The 22,583-nt window shown below is 42.3% G+C and overlaps 1 protein-coding gene across 2 annotated transcripts; it reads right to left on the reverse strand.

The window, feature by feature from the left end:
• Positions 1–443: 443 nt before the first annotated feature.
• Positions 444–17,910, reverse strand: FANCE (FA complementation group E). 2 transcript variants are annotated; one of them, XM_074236458.1, is made up of 10 exons: positions 17,578–17,909; positions 8,895–9,492; positions 8,142–8,186; positions 7,067–7,126; positions 6,642–6,785; positions 6,190–6,313; positions 5,429–5,507; positions 3,605–3,671; positions 2,371–2,496; positions 444–2,136 (listed from the first exon to the last, which is right to left on the reverse strand). In XM_074236458.1, the coding sequence occupies exons 1-10, from the start codon at positions 17,856–17,858 to the stop codon at positions 2,035–2,037; spliced, it is 1,626 nt and encodes a 541-aa protein (XP_074092559.1). In that variant the 5' UTR covers positions 17,859–17,909; the 3' UTR covers positions 444–2,034. The 2 variants fall into 2 exon arrangements, 1 of the variants encoding a protein (XP_074092559.1); XR_012478463.1 differs by lacking the exon at positions 444–2,136 and having other exon boundaries at positions 2,418–2,496; positions 2,651–3,671; positions 17,578–17,910.
• Between the last annotated feature and the right edge of the window lie 4,673 nt (positions 17,911–22,583).

Consider the following 22,583-nt stretch of genomic DNA (forward strand, 5'->3'; position numbering starts at 1 on the left):
TGTTGCCGGTGGATCATTCTTTATGATAAATCCATCACAAAAGTTACTTCCATATTTTTCCACTGCTGCCATTGCTGATTGCAACTCCCTCCATTCTTACTTCCCCACTACCATACACTGTATTTTCTCTCTCCTCTCACTCCCTCTTCTTAAATGTACCCTAGGGTAGCTGAGTGGTGCAGCAGAAAGATCCCTGGCCCTGGGGCCAAGAGGCCCCGAGTCTACATACCACCCCTTAGACCCAGCATCCACCCAGCCCTGTGGCCCCGAGCGGGCCATCCAATCCCAGCCCCTTGCAAGAAGTAAAAAAGAAAATGTGTTATATCTGACTTCTCACCCCCCATGGTCCACCCTCTCCTCCATCACTCACATCTCCCCACTTCCTCCTGTCTCCCTTCTCTCCTTCTTACTCTGTCCCATTGAGTATATATGCTGAAACAGGATAATTTTGAAAACAATATAGTTTATTATATTCACGTAGGAAAAAGACAAGCTGTAAAAAATTCATGGTTTCAAGTACAATTTTCATTTTCTGATATATTTTGTGTATAGTAGAGGCATCAAACAGTAATGGCCTGTGGCTTGCATGTAGTCTGAAATACTCCAGAGTATGCTGGAACCATACAAAAAATGCAACTGGGAAACATTTATTGAAAGAAAATATAATAAAACACAGATTTCTAAGTCAATATGTATCCTGAAGGGATCCCTCTATATGGTTTAGTGGGCCCCATTTCTGTTTGAATTTGACCCTACTGAAATATAGAAATACAGTTCTTATTTGGTGTTAAAAATAAAAAAAATTGGGGTGGCTAGGTGGCATAGTGGATAAAGCACCGGCCCTGGAGTCTGGAATACCTGGGTTCAAAACCGTCTTAATAATTACCTAGCTGTGTGGCCTTGGGCAAGCCACTTAACCCCGTTTGCCTTGCAAAAACCTTAAAAAAAGAGTTGAGAAATTTTCTTTGCTCATAGGGTGCTATGGGTGTGGAAAACTATGGGTAATGTTGGATTGGATGAATTGTTTGGTTTTGCTCAACTTGTTTTTTACTTCTTTGTCATTCTATGTTAAAAGGGACGGTTGACTACCTTTTGGCCTAGCAATGCCACTGCTAGTCTATATTCCAGAAGAGATTAATACTAGAAGAAAAGAAAGGGATATTTATAGCAACAGCTCTTTTCTGGTGGTAGGAAGCTGGAGATTGAGGGGATGACCCTCATTAGGAAATGGATGAACAAATTATGGTATATGATTGAGATGAAATGCTGTTCTGTTATGGAAAATGATGACCTATCTTTTCTCAGCAATGCTGGGACCCAAGAGAACTCTTAAGGACTTAAGATTAAAACATGCTATCTAGGGCAGCTAGTGGTGCAGTGGATAGAGCACTGTCCCTGGGATCAAGAAGACCTGAGTTCAAATAGGGAACTTAATAATTACCTAGCTGTGTAACCTTGGGCAAGTCACTTAATCCCACTGCTATGCAAAAAAAAAAAAAAAAAAAGCTATCTATCCCAAAGACAGAAAAGATGGTACTGAAGCATGTTTTGTTTTTTTTCACTTTATTTTTATTTAAGATTTCTCTTTTTTATGTGTGGGAGGGGTTGTTTACTTTTACTACATGATTATTATAGTAATATTTAAAATAAATAATTTTTTTTAAAAAAGGATGGCTGATCCTCTATTTGGGACTTCTCCCCCAAGTTTTCAGCACAATTGACAGAGAACAGATATCTTGGAGTAGCCGTGTGCTCAGTTCAGGCTTAGCTAAAGCAACTCAAACTTCCCTAAAGTTAAAATGCCCTCAAGTTAGTCTCTGTTTTGTTTCTATTTCTTCCTTCTCCATCCTGTTGGAGCTATCATTTGTGCTGTAAGAGAAGAGGGTCAGAGCTGATTTTTAAGCATTCTGGAGTAGCTTCTAAGATAAGAAATCAAACTTGTCTTGCTGTTCTTTCTCTGCTATAGAGAGCTGGCAGTGAAGGCAAATTAAGGCTGAGTTAGATGTTCTTCAGGATACTGGCAGGGAAGGTTCCTCAAGGGGTTAAACGTCTTAGGGCTGCCTGTAGAGGCTTTTTCAGGAAGGTTGTGTTGAACTCCACTGCAGAAGCCAGGCAGACTTTGTGGGCTTCTGAGAGCTTGGAGGCAAGAAGAGAGCCAGTTCAGGACTCTAGTGAAATTTGTCCTTTTCTTCCCCACATTCCACCAGTTATCCTAAATTCATCAGGACAAGAGGAGGACAGACTTGGGCAGGAACTAGAGAAGGCATTCCTGAGTAACCCAATGTCATTCCCACCAAAAGTAGGAAAATGAGGCCTGGCCATGTTGAGTCAAACCTTCCCTCTTGGTCCCCAACCCTACAGAAAGCTCACCTGATCTTGGTACTTTGTCACAACTGTCAGGACCAGTTTGGCATAGCCCACAGAAGCAGCAGCAGCTGGGCCTTCACCAGACAGCTTTTGCACTAAGACACTGAAGTTCTCTGGGGACAAATCCACCTGTGTTTGGGGGAGGGAGAGAAAAGAGGGCTTGGGGCAGGCTACAATAGTAGAGGTAGGACACATCCCCACTCCCTTTCTATTGAGGTTGAGAAAAGAGCAGATTTAGAGCCCAAGGACCTGAGTTGGAATTCTGGTCTTTGCATTTACTCACTGATTAGCTTTGGATGATTTACTTCACTCTGAGTCTCAATTTCCTTATCAGTAAAACCAGAGTGGCAATACTGGCACCGTCTATCTCACCAGACTATTGTGAAGATCAGGTGAGATGAATGGATAGGAAGAATCTTTTTTTTAACTGAAAAGCAACATATAAATTTGTTTTGTACTTTTGTAGTTTTTGCAAGACAATGGGTTAAGTGACTTGCCCAAGGTCATACAGCTAGGTTAGTATTAAGTGTCTGAGACTGGAGAGATTCGGTCCTCCTGATTCCAGGGCTGGTGCTCTATCCACTGTGCCACCTAGTTGCCCCATACCATATAAATACGGACCATTATTACTGCTGTCAACCAGACCTTGGGGAGAAGCTGTGTCCTGGTTTAATGGGAAAAAACCCCAGCTCATTTCCACAATAAAAATAAACACCCAGAATCAGAATGTTGCTCAGAGCCTGCAGGGGGAAAGCAAGCAGGCCTGGAAGACCCAGGTCAAGTAAGAAAGAAGGCCTCTCCTCGTCCTCTCCAAGGGTTCATACCTCTTCCCCCACCCTCATTACCTTTTATTTACTTCTAGACATAACGTGTAGTTACTTATACATTGGCCCCCTCCCTAGAGGGAGCTCCTTGAAGGCAGGGATGGACTTCTGTCTTTCCAGGAAACTGACCAAGGGTAGCAATACCAGCACACCCCTCTAGGGCTATAATGAGGATTATGTGAGCCTGGTCCTCTCTGGATCATAATGCCCAGAACATAGGAAGCTCTTCAATGATATTTGCAGTAGGATTATTTCCAACTCCCCAGCTAGGCAGGTGGTGTGACACAGGATCTGGAGGAATGGACTGAGGAACAAATGCCAGGTTGGGTTGAGACATTCCTTGTGCAAGTCATCTGATCTCCAATCATCAGTAAGTTATGATCCTAAGATCACCGATGGTCTGGACCCTTTACCTGCTGTCCCAGAAGGGACTGCATCACTGTGAAGGTCTCTTCTCTCCAGGGCAACTCCAAAATTTGTCTGCAAACAAGAGTCCCAGATAAGGGAGAGGGAAAGGAAGAGAGGGAAGAACTCGCCCACCTTCTGACCCACCACATTCTTTCCACCCACCAGAAGCAGGATCCCAGGGGCAGAAGTTGGAAATGAAGGGGAAGTGGCAGGAGAAGCTCTTCAGCTATCAGTCAGTGGGTCAAGTGACCCTTTTTCAGACTCCTGAATTCAGGCACAGTTTTGGCAGAGTAGAAAGACCTCTGGATTTGGCATCAGGAGACCTGATTTTTAATCTGATAAGGCCCAGGAGACCCTGGGCCATTCTTTCCTCTGGGCTTCAATTTTCTCAGCTGTGAAATGAGGGGGTTGGCCTGGATGAAGATGCAGCTAGGCATTCAAGGACTCTGGGACAATGGAGAACTGTGGGTCTCCCCTGTGGGCCCTCAAGGTACCTGAATCTCTGTGAGTTTCCTAAATGACACAGGAAGACTGACAAAACCCTACAGATGGTTCTATGTGGAAAGTGTAGAAAATGAACACTAAATAAGTGCTGAGGATCCAGAACATGAGAAGAAGAATCAAGAAAGGGAGCAGTGGGGGCACAGTTAAACAAAAAAGACTTCTTGTTGAAGATGAATCCACCTTGGTGATGCCAATGGAAGCCAATCTGCACCAAGAACCTTCTTTTTGCTAAGGTACAGATTTTGAGTAGCTAACATTGTGCTGTCTGCTGAAAAGCAAGAGTTTATAGGATACTGCATGTATTCTAGGAAAACCAACAGGGTATGCTTAGAAATATATCTGCACTTATTAGATTCCTCATATTGGAGGCTGCCATTATTTATTTGTTCAGTGCTCATCAATAAATGTACCATCTATGAAAAACTGCATATAGTAAAAAAATAGCTAAAAATGCTACATAAGACAAATGAGAAACAGCAATGTAAGTAGAGTAGGAAGCAAAAAACCCCAATTCCATTTGCATTTGCTATCAGTTCTGTACAATGTAAACTCTCTCTTCCACCTATCTGAATGCTATTTTATATAGTCTAGCAGCTCAGAGTGCTGTCATAGTTAATGCTGCCATGTTTTCTCCTTTTTCATGTGGGTCCACATGAACCTCTTGGACTGTAAGCCCTTCTGAGAGCAGAGGTGAGGTCTTTGACCTTCCCTTCCATTTCCAACAGGAAAAAGCGGAGGAGGTGCTTAGTGTATACATAAGATGGCTGACTGAGTCAGGATCTGAAATCACACTAATGATCTGAGCAGGGTAGCAGAAATGTGCAGAAACTCAAAGTCAGTGACAATCATTTCCTATCGAGGAAACAGGAAATAGGATTGGCTGATCCAAGGCCAGCACAAGAGCCTGGGTCCTGGGGTTAAAAGTCCTATTTGAATCTTGGCTCAGTTACTACCTAAGACATTTTGGCAAATCTCATCATTTCTCTGGGTCTTGGTTTCCTTATATTAAAATGAGACTGGGGAGGCCAGGTGGCGCAGTGGATAAAGCACCAGCCCTGGAGTCAGGAGTACCTGGGTTCAAATCTGGTCTCAGACACTTAATAATTACCTAGCTGTGTGGCCTTGGGCAAGCCACTTAACCCCATTTGCCTTGCAAAAATCTAAAAAAAGGAAAAAAAAAACAAGAGAGAGAGAGAGACAGAGATGGTTGGAATAAAAAAAACCTCTTAAGATCTACTCCAGTTCTAGATGTATTTCTGACAATGTGCCAAGGTCCCAAGTGTTGCCTGACCTCAGATGAGAGACAGAGAAAGAAGACTGCTTACTTTAACAACAGCACCAGTAAGTCTGACTCCAGAGTATCCTCCTCCAGTAGGTAACATAGAAGCTCAGTCTGTATGGGGCCTGGGGAGTCAAAGGAAGAAAAGGGGAATTCAACAGAGAAGAAACAGGGGATTCAACAAAGGTGACAACAAAGGAACTAAGGAGATGAGGATCCCTGGGCAGTCCATGACAAAAAGTGGGGGGTGGGCAGAAGACATGAATCAGTATTCATGTTTAATCAGGGTTTAATCAGAAGTCAATTGGGGGGGGGGGCGCGGCGGTGGCTAGGTGGTGCAGTGGATAAAGCACCGGCCTTGGAGTCAGGAGTACCTGGGTTCAAATCTGGTCTCAGACACTTAATAATTACCTAGCTGTGTGGCCTTGGGCAAGCCACTTAACCCCATTTGCCTTGCAAAAAAAAAAAACCCCTATAAAAAAAAAAGAAGTCAATGGGGGCTTGCTACCCCTACTGCCCCTCTTCTTGATTTTTAAAACATTTTTTAAAATTTATTTAAGGCAATGGGGTTAAGTGATTTGCCCAAGGTCCAGCTAGGCAATTATTAAGTGTTTTAGGCTGAATATGAATCCAGGTACTCCTGACTCCAGGGCTGGTGCTCTATCCACTGCGCCACCTAGCTGCCCCTTGCCCCTCTTCTTGAGTCAAAGATAGCTCAGACTTCAAGTGAATGGATACAAAAGAGAAGCTGCTTAAGGTTCTATTGGTGCACAATGATGGAGCTAACCCTGAGGAAGGTTAACCAACCTGAACCCACAGCCTGTAATAATGGAATCAGGAGACCTCTGCAGACAGGGTGAGGATATCTGTTTCCAAATGCATTAATGGCAGCTCTGAGCAGACGAGAGGCTGAAGCTGTCAAGGAAAGAACCTGGGAAGAAGTAAAAACACAGAAAGAAATAAGATTAGGTATATCTGAAGACACTCTAGGTAGAGCATCTATCTTTAAGTTCCTTTAATGAAGGGATGGTGATTGTTGAGGGACTCAAATGAAGGTGAGGGACCCAAGTGAAGGCAAGGGACTATGGTAAGAGAAAGGCAGAGGATATTGCCCAGGAAGCAAGACAAACAAAATCATTCTTATCCATTAAATAGGAGAGAAGCAGGAATGCCAATCACCAGTCACCTTGCACTATGTACCAAATATACCCCTGCAAAGCCCCAAACTTCTCCAAATATCCTAAATCCCCATCACATACCTGTTCAAGAAAAATGTTCCTCACAAGTATGGTGGCACTGCTACAGCTGAGGTCTGGTGAGAGTGTCAGGAGTCGGTTGCAGAACTGCAGGAGGGCTGTATCTGAGAGCCGGGAGAGCTGCAGCTGTGAGCAAAGGTTCTCTAGCTGGAGTAGTGGGAAGATAGAGGGAGAGAATGATTAAGTAGGAAATCAGTACAAGGTTCAAGAATAACCTCAGCTGACCATCCCATAGGGCAAGATTGAGAGAACTGCCTACTCCCACCAAGTGAATCAGATGCAGAGGACCAAAGAATAACTCCATGTGCCTTCCAGTCCCGTTTATTTGATCCTTCTACAACAGATGAGAAACTGAGGTCTAGAAATAGGGATACTCATCACAGGAGAGATGGAGACAGACGAGATACAAATCCCAAGGTTCTCCTCACCTGGCTGGGGTTGCACTCATGGAGAAACTGCAGCTCAAGGGGAGGGGTTCCCTCTAGGCCCTAGAGGAAAAAGAATTATAGACTGTTAGTGCAGAAGAGATTTTAAAGTAATTTATTCCTTGTGTATACCCTTGGATCCAGCAATACTACTACTGGGTCCATACCCTGAAAAGATGATGAAAAAGGGTAAAAACATCACTTGTACAAAAATATTCATAACAGCCCTGTTTGTGGTGGTAAAGAATTGGAAATCAAGTAAACGTCCTTCAATTGGGGAATGGCTTAGCAAACTGTGGTATATGCATGTCATGGAACACTATTGTTCTATTAGAAACCAGGAGGGATGGGATTTCAGGGAAGCCTGGAGGGATTTTCATGAACTGATGCTGAGTGAGATGAGCAGAACCAGAAAAACACTGTATACCCTAACAGCAACATGGGGGGTGATGATCAACCTTGATGGACTTGCTCATTCCATCAGTACAACAATCAGGGATAATTTTGCGCTGTCTGTGATGGAGAATACCATCTGTATTCAGAGAAAGAACTGTGGAGTTTGAACAAAGACCAAGGAATATTAACTTTAATTTAGAAAAAAAACTGATATCTTATTGTCTGATCTTGTTATCTCTTATACTTTATGTTTCTTCCTTAAGAATAGGATTTATCTCTCATCACATTCAATTTGGATCAATATATACCATGGAAACAATGTAAAGACTGGCAAATTGCCTTCTGTGGGATGGGGGGCGGGAAGTAAGATTGGGGGGGAATTATAAAACTCAAAATAAATAAAATCTTTAAAAAATAATAATATAAATTTATTCTAATCTCTCAATTGACAGAGGAAGAAGAGAAGAGATAATCAGAGGCTAAGAGTCTTGCCCGGCCACAAAGCTTGTTGTGTTGAAAGTCCATTTCTCCTTGATTCTTGGTTTAGGGCTCTTTCCAATCAAGTACCTGTCTCCAGAATGTTAGACTTCTTATAATTCCCTGGGGCTTCATGCCCTTGTCTAATTTGATTTGGAGCTAGGGTCATGAGAGCAAAGGAATGGGGAAGATATCAAACACTTACTTCCCATTCAGTTTCCAGTAGTTCTAGCATTCGGGGCACCTGGTCCTAGGGAAAAGAGAAGTCAGTTTGGTTTCATTTGTTCCTACCTCCTTTCCTTGGGGCATCTCCCAGATCAAGCGGTCCCCAGAGACTAGCTTTTTTCTATCAATTATTGAATATTGAATATACACTCTTGGGAGAAACCTTGGATCAGTACTAGGGAAGAACAATCAAAAGAGAACAAATCAAGAAACCACGACCTTTTGAGAGAGGTCATGACATTTTAACTTGAAAACTGTAATTAGTATCTATGAAGTAAAGGATGTGCAAATAGGTTTCTGCTTTGCCTATCTCATGTATCTGTATGCAGTACCAAGAATGTATCTTGTAAAAACCCTTGATCCCCAAGGTTTCTATAATGGAAAGAATAATTGGATAATATCCTGGGTAGACATAAACTCACACAGTGAGACATGGAGGAGGTAGAACTCATTTTAGAGTTTAGATGAGGTGGGATCAGATCCTAGCTCTGTTGCTACTTATGACTTTATGCAGGTTACTTAAATGTCTCAGAGCCTCAGTTCCTTTATGGGTAAAAATAGAGGATTGAACCAGATGATCTCTGGCAATGTTTCTAGCACTAGATCTGTGGTTCCAGGTACCTGGGAGAGATTTCTCTCATTCTCCTGGCCTTCTCCAATCAATTTGTTCATAACCTTCATAATTCACCCTACTCTTTAATCCAAACAACACCCAAAGCCCCAAACCTAGCACCTTGATGATTTTGGGTAATTCCAGAACCTCAACCAGCTTCTCCTGCTGTCTGTCATCAGTCGGAATGCTTGCTGCTTCCAGAATGGGCTGGTCCCCACTGCCCTCAGTTCTTTGGGTTGGTTCCGGTACATCTGTGGCCCTCTCTTCAAGCTGCTCCTGCTCCTCCTCCTCTTTTTTTTCTCCTGTACCTTCTAGGGATCGAAGTCTCTTGGGGAACACTTCTCTCTCAGAGCCCTCAGGCTCTGGTTCAGGCTCCTTCCTGCGCTTACCAGGATGCTGAGTGCCCATATTCTGAGTCTCCCTGAGGTCCAGAGGATAGCTTGGCCTCAATCCTCTGCCTACATGTCCACAAAGTCTTTGGAGCTGTTCCTGGCACCCTTGTGTCAGTGGGGAGGCCCCCTTGATGATCTCATCTGTAGTCAGTTCCCTCTGAAGCAATTCTCCCAGGGCCCAAAGCCAGGCGTCCAGGTTAGGGTCACACTTGGCTGCCTGGAGTAAAAGAAGGAGTTCATTCTTGGGAAGCTCATTGTGTACAGTTAACAGCAAGCACAAGAGGTTCCTTTGGCATAGCTGGGGCAACTGCAGCAGCAGTGGCTTCCTAGGCAGGAGAGGGAAGAGAAAGCAGTGAGGGCATCACACTGAACAAGGGATCACAATGTGGGCAGAGGGTGGTGGGAGTACAAGGAAACTGATGGGCTGAGGTGTCTGGGGAGCAGACACTATAGAAGGAATGAGATTCATTCAACAAAGATACATAGAATACTTACTCTGTAAAAGGTCAGGGGGAACAGAAAAAATTCTAAGTCAGTATTTCTGCCCTTCTCTTTCAAGGACTCCCTATTTTATTACCTAACGGGGAGAATATGTGCCCATCATTATAACACAGGAAATAAGCTGTCCCACTCACAAATAGGTTTAATTCCAAAAGACTTTAGGCACATTGGTCATCTGAAACCCAGAATACATATTCATCCCTAAAGAATTATAAATTGTAAAGCATTATAAATGATACATTCCTTGGTTAACCGACAAAGAAGGACCACAGGGGAGTAGAACTACATATAGGATAAGCTCCGATTTTAGGTTCTAGGAGGAGAGGGCTAAATTAGACAGGAGAAAGAGAAACAAGAGATTTTCCTGCCCCTTTTCAGGGTTGGTTGGATTAGCCTATTATAAAGAATACAAAAGGCAAGTGAGCACTTACTACTAGCAAGGAATTCTAAGGGGAAAGACAAATCCATCTAAAACTACAGTATTAATATAAAATGAATAATCCAAGATCTTTGGTCTTCTTCCATTTCCTTCTGCAACAACCCCCCCCCCCCATTCCAGTGCCCAGGCTTCTCTACTATATTCAAGACTTGCCCTTCTACTCTTTCTCTCATTCAGGACTAACAACCTCCCCATCTCAAATTCCTGGATGACACCATTATTCTAATTCACTTCCCACCTAAATCTAATTTCAGAAAATTGTGGAAACTCCTGAACAAGCCTTTTAACTTGTTTTGTCTCAGTTTCCTCAATTGTAAAATGAGAATCATAATAACACCTACCTATAAGGGTGGTCATGAGAATCAAATGAGACATTCATAAAATGCAGTGTCTAGCAGATAGTTGTATGTCCTTCATTTTCAAAAAGGACCAATGACCTCATGGAATGAACTGGATTTAAATGAAGTAGAACTGCACAAATTCTTCAGCCTCACTGGCTCTTCCTTTGTCATCAAAGTCCAGTGGCAAGACAAGAGTCAGGATAACTGGTGAGAGCCCTGGATGCAGCATATGATCTTGGCCCCTTTGATGTCTGACCACACCACAGTATCTTGCTTCAGTTGCCCTCATGACTACTGGAACAAATTGTTCTCATTTACTCATTCCACTGAGGCAAATCATCACAAGTGTGGGGTAGACACTCCCTAACTCACCTATAGGTTTGTGGCATATCAGTTATCTTCAACCTAGTATCAACCATTTGCTAAGATATTTTTACCAGGAAGTAGCTGCTGGCCAGCCCCCCTTCCCCTTCGGAGTTCTGCTGATAAAAATAGGAAAGCAATCTGATTAAACCCTACTAACATTAATGTAGGAATGACTAAAAGTCCTTAGCTATCTTAAAAGATTACATTTTTTTTTCACTTTCACTCCTCTCCCCCTTCTTGTATACATTTAGAAAGAAGTCTTTTCCTGATTCTTGGGTTGTCATTGTTGCTGTTGCTACCTTTGCCTGCTTCATTTCCTCCTCCTGCATTTCTGTTTGGGGTGTTGGGATAGCAAATAAAATCTTCAGTTCTGGTTTTCTTTTTTTTTTTAGATTTTTTTCAAGGCAATGGGGTTAAGTGGCTTGCCCAAGGCCACACAGCTAGGTAATAATTATTAAGTGTTTGAGGCTGGATTTGAACTCAGGTACTCCTGACTCCAGGGCTGGTGCTCTATTCACTGCGCCACCTAGCCGCCCCTTCTGGTTTTCTTTCTAAAAAATATTTCATATTTTCTTTATTTTTGAATTCTATCTCTTGTCCATTTTTGGTTAGCTCACATTTGCAACATAGGTCACCCTGAGTTGCATTCTGAACTTCACTGCTCTTCAGAACACATTATTCCATTCCTCTTCCTTTTTCTAGTTGAGTACAAAATAATTTTGTATTATTTGAAAGTTCTTTCCTTTGTATTTGAAGGTCTTTCTCCTGATGGCCTCAAGAACTTGTTTCTGAACTGCATTGCAAATTAAGAGTTTGCAGTCTTGGGGTTTTTTCATTTTCTATGTTCAGAAGTTCTGGGCAGTTCTGATCTAATACTTTCTTTGTTATGTATTATGATTTTTTTGTCCTGATGTATTCTGGAAAAACCTATGATCCTGAGATTGTCTTTATGCATCCATTCAAGGTCAATATAATTTGCTCACGCAGTAAGTATACTTTTTTAAAAACTCTTTAGTTTTTAAATGTCCTTTTGTTTCTCATCTTCTAGATTGTTCTTCATTTCTGTATATCTGCATTCTCAATCTATTGCCATTTCTTTTGTTTCTTTGGTGAAGCTTCCCATTGCAAATTGTTTATTTAACTAAAAAAATTTTTCAATTGAAATTTTATTTTTCCAATTACAAGCAATGGTAATTTTTCAGCATTCATTCATTTGCAAATTTATGACTTTCACATTTTTCTACTACCTTCTCTTCCTCCCTATGGTGGCAAACAGCGAATAGTCTGGTAAAAGTTGTTCATGTATATTTGAGTTTAACATATTAACGTATTAGTCATGTTGTGAAAGAGGAATTAGAACTAAGGGGAAAGGAAAAAACCATGAGAAAAGAAGGAAAAACATAAAAGAAGTTTTAAAAAGTGAACATATGATTTCAGATTCTGTTTTTTTCCTCTGGAAGTGAATGGCATTGTCCACAGCAGGTCTCTTGGGATTATATTTAATCTCTTAATTGCTCAGAGGTGCTGCATCCATCATAGTTGATCATCTCATTATGTTGTTGTTAATAAATACAATGTTCTTTTGTGCTCACTTCACTCAGCTCAGTTCATGTAATTCTTTCCACTCATGATCTCATTGTAGATTCAAGTTTTTCTATTCCCATTATTTTTTGTTGTTCAGAACATAAATTCTGCTGATATTCTCTTCTCTCCTTTAAACCATTCAGGTACAATGTGTCATGACTCCATGCTCTCCTCAAATTTCACAGGAACTTCTGTCTTATCAAGTGTTAGGTCATCTTCCTTTATTTTGCTGCATTTATTCTGAAATGTCTCAACTCATTTACTAGATCTGGAGGTCAGATTTCCTTCTGATTTGTCAGTCTATGAGAGTTCTTTTTTTGGGAAATCTTTGCTACTTTTAGTCTCTCACTACCCCTGCCCCCCATATTCCTGATCACTTGCTTCCTGACTCCTTTCTCTCTGTAGCTTCTTGGAAGGAGGCTGAATCTCAAAGTGTCTCAATATCTTCCCATTACTGGGCAATTCATTGCTCTTCAACCTAAGTCTCTGCCCTGACAGATCTTTTAAGTGACTTGTCCAAGGTCACATAGCTAGGATTTGAACTCAGATCCTCCTGACTCCAGACCCAGTGCTCTATCCACTGGGCTACCTAGTTGCCTGCCCCCCCCAACAGACTTTTGAGTAATCAGAATAGGTCCCTGCAGGGGGATTGTGTTTTTCCTTCAGGCTTGGTGGTGTGTTGCACAGCCCCCAACATATATATAGTATTTTGTGCTGATGATCTGTCTTACTCCCTCTGTTCTTCAGTTCTCTGATCCAGTTCAGTCTATTTTCCTGATATAATTCAGCACTTTGTATTGCTGGTTACTGTGCTGTAGGCCCAAACAGTCTTTTGTTGTGGCCAAGCTACTGAGCCTGGGTAAACTTCTGGAGCCTAGAATCAGGGTCTCTCCATGGCATTCAAAAGTGGGAGGGGAGATGAGGTGTAGGACTGGGTTTTGCTGTAAAGTCTTTGGGTCTGCTAATGCAGCCTTATGTCCTGTACTATGGGATGTGGGTGAGCTCAGGTTCATGAAGTGCTTGGTTTGGGGAATTTTAGGGAATTCTGGTTGCTTTAGACCATGAGTGTCCAACCTTTTAGTTCTCCTGGACCACACTGCCCAACAAAAACTTGTAAAGGACTGCATAAAGAATGGTGTGATGCAAAGAATTTTCAAGATGCTTATATGAAATTTTTGTTTTATTTTTGCTTTTTGTATGCTTCATGTGGTAAAAAGTTGCTTATACAGATTCCCCAAAGGAGACATCATGAACAGTTCATGTTTGTGAAACGCCTAATATTTTTCTTTAGGTAGGTACAACTTGTAAAAGTCCAATAAAGATAATTTTTCTTTAAGTTGCATATCTGATTGCAACGATATACATTTTATCTGCAAGTTTGTAGGCAACATGTTGATGTCAACTGAGAATGGAATAGCAAAATACACTGAAATGCAGTTGATGTTTTCTAAAATCTTGAAATCTATTTTCAAAACCCCATAACAAAATAGTAATTAACATTGCATGCAATAAAGTTGTTTCATACAAAACGTCTTATGTCTTAAAATCATTATCTTTTATAACAAAAACAAAACTTCTGTACACTATGCTAGTTACAAGAAAAAGTCGAACCATGCTAGTTAAGGGTTAAGCTGGTCTGTGATGTTGCAATGTTGGTGCATACACTCACCCAATCATTTTCTGGTTACATGACATGCGCAGCATGAATGGACTTCGAGGCCTGCATATAGCCTGTGGGTTGGACACAGCTGTTCTAGACCATGTAAACAACTGAAATTGTTTTATCTGTGGCACATAATTTCTATTTTGAAGAGGTCTGACAGGTTGTGGGGATTGAAGAAAATGTCTAATCCATCATCTTGTTGCTCATGTGACCCAGGAATTCAAAAGCTTAATCCTACATGGTAGGATTTCTTATAATAGAATGAAGTGAAACATTCAGGTAGTATGCTGGAAGAGATTTTTAAGTATCTGGATATTTCCCTTCTACCACACTTCCTTTTTTAAGTCCCTTTTGCTCTTCCATATCTTTACATCTCCTTTTTGTGTCTTTTCCCAGTAACTTGTAAATTCCCTGAGGCCGTATCTGGCTTGCTTTCTTTTATTTTTTTTGTTTTGTTTTGATTTTTAGGTTTTTGCAAGGCAAATGGGGTTAAGTGGCTTGCCCAAGGCCACACAGCTAGGAAATTATTAAGTGTCTGAGACCAGATTTGAACCCAGGTACTCCTGACTCCAGGGCCAGTGCTTTATCCACTGCCATCTAGCAGCCCCTGGCTTTCTTTTTTTTTTTTAAATCTCCAATTTAGCCCAGGGTCTAGACTATAATAAGTGATTAATAAAAGTATATTGTAGTCTTCTCTTCCACCAATACTTCATCTACAGATTCTCCTAAATTTCCACATTTGTTTTACTCCTTAGGAATGAATATAAGACAAAGAGAAAAGGTTATATTGGGAACTGCCTGTATTTCTTCAGCATTGTCCAGTCAATTAGCATTGCTTATTAAGCTCCAAATGTGTGCAAACAGTATGTCTAATGTTTAGGCCAACAGGAAAGGCAAAAGACACCCTTCATTCTCACGTGAGAGAGATGATGATATGCAAACAGTAATGATGTTGTTCAGTCACTCTTCTTTTCTTGGCAAAGACACTGGAATCATATGAACTCAGGAAAATGAGTCTTCCTGACTCTATGCCTCAACACTCTATGCACTGATCCTGTACTCCAAAACTTATGTACCACATATAAATTTGTGTAATTGGAACAAATAAATGTTAATTGATTAGTCATTTTTCAGTTGTGATTCACTCTTTGTGACCCCATTTGGGGTTTTCTTGGCAAAGATATTGGTTTGTCATTTCCTTCTCCAGTTCATTTTACAGATGAAGAAACTGAGGCAAACAAGGCTAAGTGACTTGCTCAGGGTCACACAGCCACCTAGTTAGAAATTAGTGAAAATAAAGATGTAATTTTTTTTCCTGTCCAAGTTCACAGAGTTCCTGAAATCTATTCATAGTTTCAGGCATCCCTGGTTAAGAACTTCTGGTTTACCAATATGTACAAAAATATTTACAGCAGCTTTTTTCATAGTGGCAAAGATTTGGAAATTGAGGGGCTGCCCAGCAATTGGTGAATGGCTGAACAAGTTGTAGTATATGAATGTGATAGAACACTATGGTTCTATAAAACATCATTAGGGATGGTACTTGAGAATAGCCTGGAAAGATGTACATGAACTGTTGCTAACAGAAACATTGTTTGATGATCAAATAGGATGGACTTGTTCATTTCAGTAGTACAATAATCAAAGACAATCCTAAAAGACTTGTGATAGAAAACACCATCCATATCTAGAGAAGGAACTATGGAGTTTGAATGCAGACCAAAGTTTACTGTCTTCAATTTTTAAAATTTGTCTTATGTATTATTTTTTTTCACTCTAATGTTTTTTCTTCCATTTCGATTTGATTCTTCTTTCACAACATGTTTAACGTGGTAATATATGTAAAACCTACATTAGACTGATTTTTGTCAGGGGAAAAAAGCAGACAAGAAGAAAATGTGAAACTCAAAACATTGCAAAATATGATTGTTGAAAACTATCACTGCATATGGTTAGGAAAATAAAAAAAGAACTGAATTAGAGCATGCTTCGTACTTTTCCTCTGATACAACAGCTTCATAGATAAGTCATATTTATCTATGAACATGTCCTAACTCATTAAGGACAGGGGCACTTTTAATCTTTGAAGCCCAAATCTTTAGCAGAGAGATTTGTGAACTAGAGGTGCTTAATTAATAAACAGGCATTCCCTTGGGTTTTTTCCCAGGACTTTTTCTTTTCCGACTTTATGATTACCCTCTGGAGAGTTAATCAGTTCCTATAGGTTCAATGATCATCTTTAAGAAATTGGATGCAAGATTGATATATCCCTATTATGAATTCTAGTACTACTGTCACCAACTGCTAGGCATCTCCATCTGACTATCCAACAGACACCTTAAATTCAACATCTGCAAAACAGAACAAAATTCTCTTTCCCACCCCTCTTCAATGAAATATATTTTAACAGATTTGTATCTGGAAGGGAATTTTGATATCATTTAGCTCAACCTTTCTCATTTTACAAACGAAGAAACTGAGGCACAGAGAGATTTAATGATTTGCCCAAGTTCACTTAGGAAGTGGCTAAGCCAAAATTTGAACCTAAGTTCTCTTTCTCTAAAACTAGATCTATTTGCACTATATCAAATAAATGAAACATCACTAAAAATTTAATACTTCCCTATTTCTGTCAAAGATACTATAATCTGTATAATTACCTAGAATTGAAATCTCAAAATCTGGGATTTGTGTTGCTCAGTCTGTATATCCAATCAGTTGCCAAGTATTGTAGCTTTTAATCTGCTTTGCCTAGACTATTATGGTCTTTTCCAATTCGCCTTCTACCTAGCTGCAGCTTCCCACTCTTCTTGAAAAGCTTCACTATCTCTACCTCATAAAATCTCTGGTTTCCTACAAGGATAAGTTAGTGCAAGACTTTCTTGATCCCACACTTCAAATTACTTTGCACACATTTTGTATTACTTATTGGAATATTAGTGCAAGACTTTCTTGATCCTGTAGCCCAAAATTACTTTGCATGCATTTTGTATTACTTATTGGAATGTTGCTTCCATAGTGGAAACGCAGGTTAGGGGGATACTTCATTTTTGTAACCTGAGTGGCCTCTGCCGCAGCAGCTAAAAACAGGGCGTAAAAATGCCTGTTAAAATTGACTGCAGTTGTTAATAACCAAAATGATAAGCAGACATGCCATCTGGGGAAGGCCCTGAGGGCAGGGACTGTTTGTGCTTTTCTTTTATACTTTGTCCCCAATTTCAAACTGTGCCTTGCACACACAGTGAGCCTTTAATGAACACGTACTGAGTCACTGATTGGAGGGAAGAAAGGAAGCGAGGGGAGGCCCTGAGTGGTCTGGACAGGATAATTGCATCTCATTTTTTAGATGCTTCAAAGAAAGTTTGGAAAAAACTACCCACACGGACACACGGACACATGGATTCACGGGCGCAGACACGCAGACTCGCAGACACGCAGACGGACGCACGGGCCCACGAAGATCCCGCCTGATGGGCGCCTAGCTGGGGTGGGCCAGGTGGGGGGCTGCGCTACTTACAGCTCCAGGCGGTGATCGGGCCCCCGCAGCACCGGCTGCTCTTGGCTCAGCGCCTCCAGGAAGGGGCCCCAGCTGAAGGGCCTCTCGGAGCCCCCAGCCCGGAGCCTGTGCAGGGCTCTGAGCGCCCCCAGTGCCCCTCTGGGTCCGGACTGCAGCAGCTGCAGCAGGAGCAGGGCGGGCGGCTCCAGCCGGGCCCCGAGCCGCGCCGTCCACCCCTCGGCGGGCGGGCCGGGAGCGGGGCCGGGCCAGGCCGGCTGCCCGTGGGGCTGAGGGGGCGTCATGCCCCCACAAAAAGCATCTACCGCCAGGATCGGCGGCAGCGCGCGGTCAGAGGTCGAGGGTCAGCACCGCCCCCTTACCGGGTCACGAGACCACGAAGTCCCAGAAGCGGGAAGCCAGCTTTGCCGGCCTCAGGGTGATTGGTACTTCAGCCTCCTCCTCCTCTCCAATCTGCAATCATTTCCGGCCCCCTCGGCCCGCCCCCTACTCCGGAGGATGCGCGAAAAGGCGTGACTCGAAGCGAGGGCGTGGCTGTTACGCGTGTAATTCGAAACTCGCGACCGGTAGGAGCAGCACGGGGGAAAGGGGCGGAGCCACAAGGATTCGGGGCGGGGCCCTGGTAGAGCTCGGTGGTTCGGAACTGGGACCCGAACTGCACACCAGGGGCGGAGCTTCGGGGTCCAGCGGGCGCCTAAGGGGCGGGGCTAGCGCCGCGCGGGAGCGGGCGGGGGGCGGGGCCCCGGCTCCCGCGCGCGGAATGCTCCTGGGGGCGGAGCCCCGCTGGAGGCGGGGCTTTGCGTGCGCGGCGCCTGCGCCTGCGCCTGCGCCTGCGCCTGAGAGGAGAGCGAGGAGGACCAGCCGGCCCAGGGCCCAGAGCTGGGCAGCACCCACTTAGGGTTAGAAGGGACCATCCGCTCCCATCCTTTCATTTCACAGATGAGGAAACTGAGGCACGGGGAGATTTAAGCACCTGGGCAGCTGGCGGGTTGGGACCTAGGGCTTCCTGACTCTTGGATCCAACTCTTACAGCTGTGCTGCCATGGACCAAAGTCACTGCCACGGCCATTGAGAAGAGGGAATAGCTGCGAGGTGTTTAATTCGCATCCTCCTGACTCCCAGGCCAGTGCCCGCTGCGCCAGCTAGCTGCCCGCTGGAGTTAGAGTAACCCGGGGTGGGCAGTCCTTCCAGGCTTCCCTGAATTCCCATCCCTCCTGGTTAGCCCCAATTGATGGACGTTCACTCCACTTACCATTCTTTAGCAACATGGTAGAGAGTTGAGTGATTCTGGAAAGATTCCTGAGTGATGGTGGCCGACCTGCTGATAAGAGCAATGCCAGCTCCTCCTGAATGAGGAAAATTCAAGATGGAAAGAGTGAAAAGAAAAGATCAAGTATTAAGAGAAGTTTGTGGATGGTAAAGTCCTGGTGGAAAGTGAGAATAGAGGAGGAATGGGATAGGGAGAGTCGACCTCTGGCTCCATCTGGGGGCTGCGGAGCTGGGGAAAGAGGCCTGGGGAAAATATCAGTTGTTGGGGCCTTTGTTCCACAAGGCCTACTGCGTCATCTTTGTAGCTCCATCCCGGGATGGTGGGAAATGAGACAGGCCCAGAAGATAATGTCCCCTGGACACAAAACCTAGTGGTTTTCAAGAGCCACATTATGGAGTGTAGAAGAGTCAGGGTCATACATAGTATGTTTGATTGACCTTTAAAGTCTTCTTGCCTCTCAGGTTTCCTTTCCTTTTTTTTTTTTTTTGGATTTTTGTAAGGCAATGGGTTAAGTGACTTGCCTAAGATCACACAGCTAAGTAAGTATCAAGTACCCAAGGCCAGATTTCCTTTAAAGTTTTCTCATAGGAAATTGGGAGATGAATTAAGAGGTGGTATAAAAAAGAAAAAGAGTGTTTTAATATTACATCTTATTTATTCTACCTTTGATGTACAAGTGATATGCAAGTACATGATACTTTAAATTTTGAAGATAAATTTTAAAGAAGAGGAGGGGAAAGATAATCATTAAAATATAAGAACATGGAACATACTTGCCAGCTCTTCTTTCCCTAGTTTTAGTTCTTATGACTTGATGGAGAGAATTTGTGTCCCCCTTTTTTATTTTTATGCAAGGCAAATGGGGTTAAGTGGCTTGCCCAAGGCCACACAGCTAGGTTTCTGAGACCAGATTTGAAATCAGATACTCCTGACTCCAGGGCTGGTGCTTTATCCACTGTGCCACCTAGCCGCCCCTGTGTCCCCCCTTTTTTAAAAAATTTATTTTTGAATTTTATAATTTTCCCCCAATCTCACTTCCCTCCCCCCTCACCCCCACAGAAGGTAGTCTGATAGTTTTTACATTGTTTCTATGCTAAATATTAATCTAAATTGAATGTGTTGAGAGAGAAAATCATATCCTTAAGGAAAAAAATAAGAGATAGTAAAATTATATAATAAAATAATGGCTTTTTTAAAAAATTAAAGGTAATAGTCTTTGATCTTTGTTCAAACTCCACAATTCTTTTTCAGGATACAGATGGCATTCTTCATTGCAGATATTCCAAAATTGTCTCCAACTGTTGCACTGATGGAATAAGCAAGTCCATCAAAATTGATCATCAACCCCATGTTGCTGTTAGGGCATACAATGTTCTGCTTCTGTTCATCTGACTCGGCATCAGTTTGTGCAAATTCTTCCAGGCTTCTCTGAATTCCTATCTCTCCTGGTTTCTAATAGAACTATAGTGTTCCATAACATACATTTACCATAATTTGTTCAGCCATTCCCCAATTGATGGACATTCACTCAATTTCTAATTCTTTACCACCACAAACAGAGCTTCTCTGAATATTTTTGTACATGTGATGTTTTTACCCTTTTTATTGATTTCTTCAGTGTTTAGACCCAGTAGTGGTATTGCTGGATCAAAGGGTATGGCACATTTTTATTGCCCTTTGGGCCTAATTCCAAATTGCTTTCCAGAAAGGCTGGATGAGTTCACAGTTCCACCAACAATGTATCAGTGTCCCAGATTTCCTGAATCCCTTCCAACATTGTCCTTTCTGGGCACATTGGCCAGTCTGAGAGGTGTGAGGTGGTATCTCAGAGATGCTTTAATTTGCATTTTTCTAATAAGTAATGATTTAGAGCAATTTTTCATATGACTGGATTGCTTTGGATTTCCTCATCTGTAAATTGCCTCTGCATATCCTTTGACCATTTTGTGTCCCTTTAACTACTGCCCTACTTCCCCACCAAGGGTATTTACCTAAGGTAGAGCTTCAAGTTGCTTCTCTGGCAGCCACCTCTAGCTGAAGGAAAAGTTCTCACTACTGTTAGGGAAGGGACCCAACCTAACTTCTTCCTGGTTTACTTTAGGTCCTAACATTTAGGGCTTTCCCTAGAAATATGTCCTGGAAGCCTCTGGGATAATCTGGTCCTGATTCCAGTAGATCCTAAGGGGGAACAATTTCCCCTCCCTATACAAAGGCCCTCTGAGCTTCACCTGGAGCTGTGAAAACCAAGGAGTTCCTTTTTGCTCCTGTTTGTCCAAGCTTGAGCATTCTAGATACCTTCTCACTCTCTTAAGCCAGGTATTACACTGGGGTCCAAGAAATATTTACAAACCCAGAGGAAGGCCTCTGATACATATTAGAAGAACAAAGAAAAGGTTTTTAGAGCATGAGAAGCATGAATAATGAAAAATCTGAAAAACTGAAGGTAGTCACCATTGCAATATTGGAGACAGACAGAAACACAGACACTCCCTAGGAAGCTATAGCTGCTACTGATGTCCCACATCAGGGAGGCTGCCCTAAACCCAGTTCTTTGCTTCTCTATGCCATATAATAGAACCAGAATTAAATTCCTCAGACTTCTTTCTGGTTTCCCTGAGATCCATAGGAACACACATAGTCATTCTTGAAGAATTTTGTAGTTGACACTCCCTCAGTAAGGTAGCTAGGAGATTTTTCAAAAAAGGAATCCTATTTAGACTTTTAGAATCATTCCCTAATCAATTCATTTTAGAGATAGGATTGTCCTATGGCTATAATCAGATTTGCCTAAAGGGAAAGTTATTCTAATCATTCAGCCAAATACAGAAGACATTACTATGAAGGCTTCATGCTAGAACTTCAGAGGTAAGGGTTACAAATAAATAGTACTTTTTTTTTAGGTTTTTGCAAGGCAAATGGGGTTAAGTGGCTTGCCCAAGGCCACACAGCTAGGTAATTATTAAGTGTTTGAGACTAGATTTGAACCCTGGTACTTCTGACTCCAGGGCCGGTGCTTTATCCGCTGTGCCACCCAGCCGCCCCTGTAAATAGTACTCTTGAGAAGCACACTGGCTTTAGAATTTAGAACTAGGTTCTGCCACTCATTAGCAAGCAGAACATGAACAAATCACTTGCAACCTCTCTAACCTTAAAATGAATTTCCTCATTTGTAAAATGAGGCTAAGACTTTTACTATCTACTACATAAGCCTCCTTGGTTCATTTTAAGATCTAATGAATGCCATACTATTGACTGGCTAGAGAGGGCTTTACCTAATAGATGTTTGTGATGTTATTCATGCTGATATCAGAGACCTGTATTCCTGCTCTTCTTGTCTGAATATAGCAATAGGAGGGAGCTGAAAAGAAAACTGAATGAATTAACTGGAACTAACAAGTGGTGATCAAGCATAGTTGGTAGCACAAAGTCCTATTGCTGATTCCTGAGAGAAAGTTTGGAGTCAGTTCTCCTCCCTTTCATGTGAATTAGATTCAGCTATCAAAGCACTATCTATGTAAATGCAAGATTATAGAGATAGAAAAACTATTAAGTCACAGCAAGTCTAGGTAGGTAAAGGTAGTTCAGATAGGATTCCCATTTCTTAAGACAAGTCAAAAAGTCCCTGAAGGCAAGTGATTTACCCAAGGTCATATGGTTGGCAGAACCAGAAGGAAGGGCCAGGGGTCTTCTTCCTGACTTCCCAGTTCCTTGCACATTTCAATACCCTCTTTTTTTGGGG

Source organism: Macrotis lagotis, chromosome 5 (genome assembly GCF_037893015.1).
Source record: "Macrotis lagotis isolate mMagLag1 chromosome 5, bilby.v1.9.chrom.fasta, whole genome shotgun sequence".
Taxonomy (NCBI): Eukaryota; Metazoa; Chordata; class Mammalia; order Peramelemorphia; family Peramelidae; genus Macrotis; species Macrotis lagotis.

Coding starts and splice junctions, on each gene's coding strand:
- FANCE (XM_074236458.1), bottom strand. CDS start 17,858: ATGACGCCCCCTCAGCCCCACGGGCAGCCGGCCTGGCCCGGCCCCGCT. Junction 9,493..17,577: donor CCCGATCACCGCCTGGAGCT/GTAAGTAGCGCA, acceptor TCTCCTGCCTAG/GAAGCCACTGCTGCTGCAGT. Junction 3,672..5,428: donor TTACTGGTGCTGTTGTTAAA/GTAAGCAGTCTT, acceptor TCTTGTTTGCAG/ACAAATTTTGGAGTTGCCCT.